This window comes from Toxorhynchites rutilus, chromosome 2 (genome assembly GCF_029784135.1).
Source record: "Toxorhynchites rutilus septentrionalis strain SRP chromosome 2, ASM2978413v1, whole genome shotgun sequence".
Taxonomy (NCBI): Eukaryota; Metazoa; Arthropoda; class Insecta; order Diptera; family Culicidae; genus Toxorhynchites; species Toxorhynchites rutilus.
The window spans coordinates 84,548,203-84,555,882 of record NC_073745.1 but is presented as its reverse complement, the minus strand read 5'-3'; the positions used below and the strand labels follow the sequence as shown (position 1 = coordinate 84,555,882).

At 37.9% G+C, this 7,680-nt stretch overlaps 1 protein-coding gene across 2 annotated transcripts; it reads right to left on the bottom strand.

The window, feature by feature from the left end:
- Positions 1 to 3,029: 3,029 nt before the first annotated feature.
- LOC129771452 (uncharacterized) lies at positions 3,030 to 4,681 on the bottom strand. Of its 2 annotated transcripts, XR_008742378.1 has the most exons (4): positions 4,571 to 4,681; positions 4,219 to 4,512; positions 3,920 to 4,159; positions 3,030 to 3,144 (listed from the first exon to the last, which is right to left on the bottom strand). XR_008742378.1 is itself a non-coding variant. In XM_055775092.1 (3 exons), exons 1-3 carry the CDS (start codon positions 4,602 to 4,604, stop codon positions 4,083 to 4,085), a joined length of 405 nt encoding a protein of 134 aa, XP_055631067.1. In that variant the 5' UTR covers positions 4,605 to 4,681; the 3' UTR covers positions 3,777 to 4,082. The 2 variants fall into 2 exon arrangements, 1 of the variants encoding a protein (XP_055631067.1); XM_055775092.1 differs by lacking the exon at positions 3,030 to 3,144 and having other exon boundaries at positions 3,777 to 4,159.
- Positions 4,682 to 7,680: the final 2,999 nt, after the last annotated feature.

Sequence of the window (7,680 nt, the reverse complement as noted above, 5' to 3'; positions counted from 1 at the left end):
AAAACTTCTTTCCGGCGAAAGAAGTGAAAAACTTCTTTTCATACTCATAATGAAAGACGAGACGTACTTGATGCTAGAATTCAACGAATGGCAGGAAACCGGGTACTTTACGTTCTGATTTCGAATATATCATTCACATCAAGTCCTCGAAGAAGGTCCTTCTCTGACAGACGTGAAGGGAATGTCCAAGCCACTCTTCTCTCGAGTCATATGGTGAACGGGGAGATATATGGTACGAAGTGCTTGCCGGAGTCGGGAAGGTGATGTGGTCTTTATGCCAAACCTGGGATCAGCCCATTATGCCAAAAGATCACTGGAGGATGGATCGGCTGGAGATAAACATTGTCGCAAAGACCACCAACCTTCCCAACATTCCCCAGCTGCGCCCGATAGAAAACTTTTGGGCGAATGGCCAAAATAGAGAGACAGACGACCACCAAAACCACGAAAAGGTAAAACAACACGCCGATATACATCTTTTCATCGGCCATGATTCAAGTTCCGGCCAACTTCCGTAAGACCGCTCGGCGCTTTATTTACGATAATTCATCAAACAACTCTGCCTCTTCCTGTCGAGTATACACTAGTTCTTCCGGCTTATTCAAAACGCTAAGTCCTGACCGAGCTAGGGGACCAAAGATGAACTTTTCGTCTGACTCACATTGGTCCCTGCGGATCAATAAGGGACTTTTATAAAAATCATTTTCCAATTTTGTTGCTGTCGCTTCTCTAAACAAAAAGCCCAATGTCGGTGCCATGAAACCAGCTCAATGTAATAATCTTTGGATGCATTAGAAGCGCTCTTGAACAGTCTGTCAAATAAAAGTTTTTTTTCAGGTTCATCCATTTAAGAAAATCAACATGATCTAATTGTGATATTGAAATATATTTATATCGCGGGACATTTTCGTTTCTTTTGCCAAATGCGGGACGTTTCGCGGGACGGAATCTTACGCGGGACATTTTGTTGAAATGCGGGACTGTCCCGCGTAACGCCTGGTCAGTTTAATATAATCACATCGAGAGGAAATAAAAAACGTGATCGTAAACGTACTAACTCTTTACTAAAAACCCGCGTTATACATATTACAATAGGCACATATCTGAATAGCCGATCACTACTGACTCGGCTTCCGGTTTAGCTTCTGACGTCTATCGTGTGGCAGCATGTAACTGTCACCGATGAGCCCAGCAAGAAAGTGATGGGGCTGCACGCAGTACTCCCAGCACTTCTGTTCCATTGCCGCAACACAATTAAAAACAGATCTTTTCGTGGAGTTCCCGCTGAATATACATAGAATGTTACAGTGTGCAGTGGATATTTGTGAAATGATGTCGGAAAAGATGAATAAAAGTTATGTTCTTGTGTGTCATTTTCAATCTCTCACTTTCATAGAAACAAACAAATTTTCGTTATTTTCGCGATGATATGATGATATTTTGAAGGTGTATATGATTTGAGAAAAATAGTTTACAATTAAGCAGTGTTTGCCAAATGATCCACTCATTGAAAAAATCGCTTTCGTTCGTTCAAATATGATCTTTCAGGAAACATTTCCCCCAGCGGTATTCTATTGTTGTTATGTGCTGCAAATCACGACACAAAAGAGAACGAGACAATTCTGCATCGGCTCGCACTTCATTGCACACCAGCATGCAACCAAAGCTATCATATACGCTTTCGGTGCAGAAAGCTTATTTTCTTCTTTGCCTCTAACATATGCATACCGACCCCTCCATGCATCATGAAACAGCAGGATCGTACGGACAACGCAAAGCGAAAGATTCATATTCAACTAATGTAGCAGATCCTGATTTTTAAGTCTCAGAGAGTGCAAACTATATGATTATTTAGCTCGATAGAGGCTAAGGAAAGGGTAGTCAGATTATATTTTCCATTTTCAACGCCTCTATCCCTTGAAATGTGTATATTCATATAGACCGCATAGTTTTACTAGCAACACCGCTCTCTTTCCCCATTTGTTGCTCTCCGCAAATGGTGACCGAATGATGACGTAATTTTTCTTGTATCATTTATTGCTTTGCACTTGCCTGTGCAGTGGGTTTCGCTATAGTAGAGCGGGACGTTATATGCGGTTCAAACTTGTATGCAGGCTTCGAAAATGGTATGCGATGTTTGATACAGATCGGATATGCAATCAACAGTCTTCGTTCCTCTCTCAGTTTAATCACTAAATATTACACAAGTGATTGCTGACATTCATACAAGTATCTGAATGATCCTCTCATATTTGGTTATATGTTCGTGAGAGTTTTCTTGCATGACACATTGTGTATCATTCGATTTTGATCGAAATCCAAACACTGCAATTAAGCAACATCATTGAAAATTCTGCTATTTCCGAGGACTAAGAATACGACTGTTCTCTGGACTGTTCTACTCCTTAACCCCTTCCCGTATTATTTAATACGTCACACATCAAGCGATCTCACTACTCTGCTGAGTGTTCTAGCGCCCTATGTTATGCAAGTATCCACGAGTGAGACTCGATGTTGTACGGGAAAGGGTTAAATGATGGAAGTAAGTCACAATACAATTATCATCTATTAAAAAGCAATCAGTTACAAGATTTCATGAGCATTTTGGCTCATGACATCATGAAATTATGAGTTATATAAATATTGTTTCGTTTCTTCCATATACATTCCATATTGAATGCTATAATGACGACACAATACTTTGTTTAACAATCATAACTCTGCCTACTGCTCCACCTCATATGTACTCATTGATATGGATCTACAAAAAATATATGGTGGGACAGTTATCAATAGGATATCAACATGGGACAATTGAGCTTGATATTGTTTTTTTAAAAAAACTGGGAACAAACTATAGCTTTTTTGTGTTTTTCAGGAAGACATAAATACATAAACACAGGCATAAATACATTGTTGTATGAAGAAAAGTAAAAATTGTCGAAAAGTAACATGGGACAACTATACGTAGAACGGTAGTACATTTGTGTGTAGTGTATTCCAAGATGCTAAACTATAGGTGCTTCGTTCTTGACACTTTCAGGACAATACGTGAGACGAGTAGCGAGACGTAGCTTTCTGAATTATTTACTTTTTGTTTGGTTGTGTGGTTATGGTTTCATATCAACTCGCTGAGGAAAACAACTGAAAGAAGAAATAAACAAATATATATTCGTGAAAAATAGTGTACTATAGCTGCAATAAGGTATTTATATTATATATTATTCAATACTTTTGGGGGACAGTGAGGATTTGATGAGCTTGTGAGTGTGATAAAAGTGCTATAAGTCTAAGAAATCTGTTGTCCAACTCCTCCACAGATAATCGTTCATCTCGCGGTTATCTATCATGCCAAAATTATATTGTGAATATTTTATTTACTTCAGATGCCGTTTTATTGTGCTGTAAAAGGATGTGGAAACAAGGTTCTCATAACGAAAAATAACCCGGACATTGTTTACCACACTTTTCTCCGAGATGGAGATAGACTTCATAAATGGATACTTTTATGTGGCCAATCGAAGGATTGGAAACCTCAGAAAAATCAAGGTATATGCTCACGTCATTTCCATAGCAGCAGCTACGATGACCGACATCAAATGCGCCATGAACTTAATGGTACGAGGAAATATAGGATGTTGAATTCCAGAGTTAAACCTTTTTTCTGCCTTATATGTATCAGCCATTCCATGTCGAACCGATATAGTGATTCTCCGATTTTCGTGGAAAGTGGTAGATTTGTTCTTAATTGTAAAATATTAGACCCGTCTTTTTTTTGTTTTTTTTATTAGGGCTGTGTGGTATACGTTGCAAATCGTGAATATTGTCACTGGATTAAGGGCATTGTAGTGATGTAGAACGTTGAACTTTTGACTAGTCTGAAATCGATCCACCGCCGCAACAATAAGAAATTTCTCACCGTGCAATTTTTCGAAATGTCTGGTATACTCATCGGCAGTGCGGAAATACTCTCGGCATACAAAGCAGCAGCGCAAAGAGGGGTCCAAATTGTGTTTCAGCATACGTTCCACCGTAGTCACATAACGAATTTCCGATAGAAGTCGATTCGCCACTACCATCTCTTAAATTTCCTTCAAAACTTTGTCGTTTTGTATAATTGCATCTAGCATACGCTTGTTTTGCTTTTTGGAAGTAAACTCTGAAAAATCAACAAATATAATCATTCTTTAGCGGAATAAATATATCAAACCGACCTACCAGCGTGATTGTTCTGTTCGTGCTGCTCCAGTAGGTTTGGCAACCGCTCCATGTTGAATTTAAAATTATTTGGTCGATTACCATTGGCATGCTGTTGGATTGGCTCATTACGTGTTATCAAATCGTGGTTCATCAGCACCCAGCCCAGCTCGTCCATTTTGACACGAGTGTTGCGGCGCAGTTTTATCTCTCCGAAAAGTTTCTCGCGTAGTTTCCGTTTGATGATGCCTCCGTCCTTGATCAGATTGTGCCGATAAATGCGTACCACGTACGATTCTATTTCATGCTTTTGTCCTGGTGATAAAACAAAAAAAAATTAACACTCTTTTAAATGCTCAATAAAACCACACACGATTAAAACGCTGCTTGCTTGGAAAGAAAAGCATTGATTGCGCGGCTAGAAGGTAAAATATACTCAAAACATCCTTCTGCAATGTTTTTAATTCGACCGCTGATTGTAGATATCTGAAAAAGTAGAGAGATGAGAAATATGTTATACGAAAGAAAATTACCGGCCTACAGTAAAGCACACGCAGCTATTTTGCCAACGAATGCATTTGTCACCAAAAGATATGATTTATTATGTAAACAAATTTGTTTTTTCACGAGCAATGGCCGAACAGCAATTTTGACATTGCCGTCCACCTATAGTATAACGCCTTGGTGTATTCTAAATTCGACTCTGTTTCAATCTCTTCAACACGGCTTACAGTGACAAGGTTAGTTCTTTAGCGAGTAAACATTTTTTTTGATTACGTCATCCGAGTCGTCAATGTAAACAGTCGCCAGTTGTAATTTGTTTTCCGACTTACGCGTAAATGTTCCTGAAATGAAAAATCGAAAATGGTTCAATGCGCTGTGAGCGGGTGTATAAATTATGAAAATGACATTATCGGGCTAAAAAAGAGATTCTTTCGCTTTCCGAAAAACCGAGAATTATGTTCTTTGTGGATAAATGTTTTATCAAATTATTCATGGTGTTAAATATAATCAACTATATTATCAACGCACAAACTTACAAAGCACGAAAAATAAAAAATAAGAACACATTGTTTACTTCAACGACTCAGATGACGTCACTAAAAAATGACTGATACGGAGTAGCTAGCCTTGTCTCTGTAATGGGCACCTTACACGATCAAACTGATTGACAATAAGTGTCTTCAATATCGTGACAGCTAGGCTTTCGACATCCGATCTAACCTCAATCAATATTTTGCCACCTTACACGGTCAATATCGCCCTCAATCCGAGACAACGAAAATATCCGCGATGGCTAGTGGCGACATTCGTGTTTGGGATCCAAACTATTCTCCATCAGATTAGAAGGCTAAAAGGCAATTTTCAATTGGTAAAATTTGAATGAAAATATCTACTTGGTATTATTTAATTAGTTGAAGCGCGTAGTCCTAACTCTAACTTAACCTATTTTCTATGAATTTTCAGATATTCCTACTAAAATTTATTATTATTATATAACGTCAGTTTCAGATACAATTTTTGTATGAGATTTTCTCACCACTTGCAGAAAAAAAGTGATTTGCATTCACATAGAATACTAATTTGATTTGGAAAAGTTAATTTTCATTAATAATTTACACTTTAAAACTCGTTTTTCCTTCTCAAAAACACATCATAATACTCGCTTCACAAATACAGACTGATCCTTTCAGTTTCAGGGATGCCAGATTATTTTAGATTGCGAAAATATAAAATATATTATCTGCAAGCAAATGTTTTTATTCGATAAATAAGACTATGACAGTAGAACCCTGATTATCTGTATCTGTATCTGTACCTCGATTATCTGTATCTGTATCTATTTCTGTATTTATAAAATATAGTTTCTATGTTTAAACATCATCCCGACTATTCGTGGATAATCGGGATTCTACTGTAACTTCAATTAACACGAGATTTTTTTTCACCTGTGATTTTCCCAGATCTTCTCATTCTCCAAATTTTATAGCGGAGTGTGAAGAAACACACAACTTAGACCCCGCTCGCTAGCGCAAAAAATGACATTCACTCTCTCACCATCACATTGTCAGTTTACTTTGAGGTTTCGATTTGTATCGCGAAAAGTACTGTATTTTGCTATTTTAGGTACAGTAATTTACATTTAATGCGACATTTTTCTAATTGGGCAGACCTGTATGCGACACGTTTAGTTAGACATTTTTGTAAACATCGAGTTCGGGCCCAAATTATGGCCCCACATTGAAATTCGCCGCCAGACGTCGACGCTGTACCACTCTCATCTTCAATGTCCAATTACAGGTCAAATCGCCTCGAATGCGACACTGAGTGGTTCCGCGGCATGTCGCATTAAATGTAAATTACTGTATCAGTTTTCCAAACCAAAAGGTTTCATTTATGATTCCTACAATTTCAGAAGTTTATGAATTTTAATTGCAATCGCAAAAAAGACTAACAAACATTAAATGTCCGCTTGCAAATCTGGCAACTCAGTCTGGAAGTCCGTGAGGTAAAACGTCATCATCATTTATCCATATGAAATGTCACGATATTGATGCCCGAAAATCAGAAAATCCGGATTTCTGCGTTGTCGGCCATGTTCAGCTGTCATTATGCTCTCAAATGTCATCATATTGTCAATAAATTTGACCGTGTAAGGTCCGCTTAAGCCGTGCTCTTCAACAAATGTCAAAAACAATTCTCGCGTAACTTTTGAAAAGGTCCTATGTAACAAATGTAAACAAATCGAGTTAATGGATGCACGCTATTAGTTTTCAATCATTGAATGCATTACAAAAACAATTGTTCACGTATCTATCTTCTTCATCTTTTTATCGCCGATGCAAAAAATATCCAATGTACAGAATCGGATTTGAAGCGCCCGGCTGTTACTTCAGACGCCTCTTTCCTCCGACGCCCGAAACGTCCGAAGTAACAAAGCAGTCAAAACAATACGAAGTCGTACTTCGGTCGTTTTGAGTTTTTGTTTCTTACAGCTGTTGTTACCGATTTCAATGCAATTCGACGAGTGATAACAATAATAATTCGTCTTTAGAGTGAAATGCTGTTATTTGGATTGTTGCTTAGAAGTTAGTTTCAAATTTTTGTTGTGCAACATAATATGTCCAATGTGCAAATGCGGGTAGACAAAACGTCCAATGTAACATTTTTCACTCCTAGTCTTCAACTTTAATCTTAAATCACAGAACAACAGTTACGATTGGTTTTTCAGAGTTATTCTTGACTGCTAGTGGTGAAAGTAGCGATAAAGATCGGAATATTTTAAGACAATTCGCGGAATAATGTTTGGGTCTTCAACTTCGTTTTTCTCGAGTTGACGAAAATGTTACATTGGACCTTTTCAAAAGTTATGCAAGAATTCTCTACTTCGGTTCGCGTTGACGGTGGAATTGTGTCGACATCTGGATACGTTATTAGTTTGTATGAGACCAACTATTCTCTATCAGATTAGTCAGCTCTGAG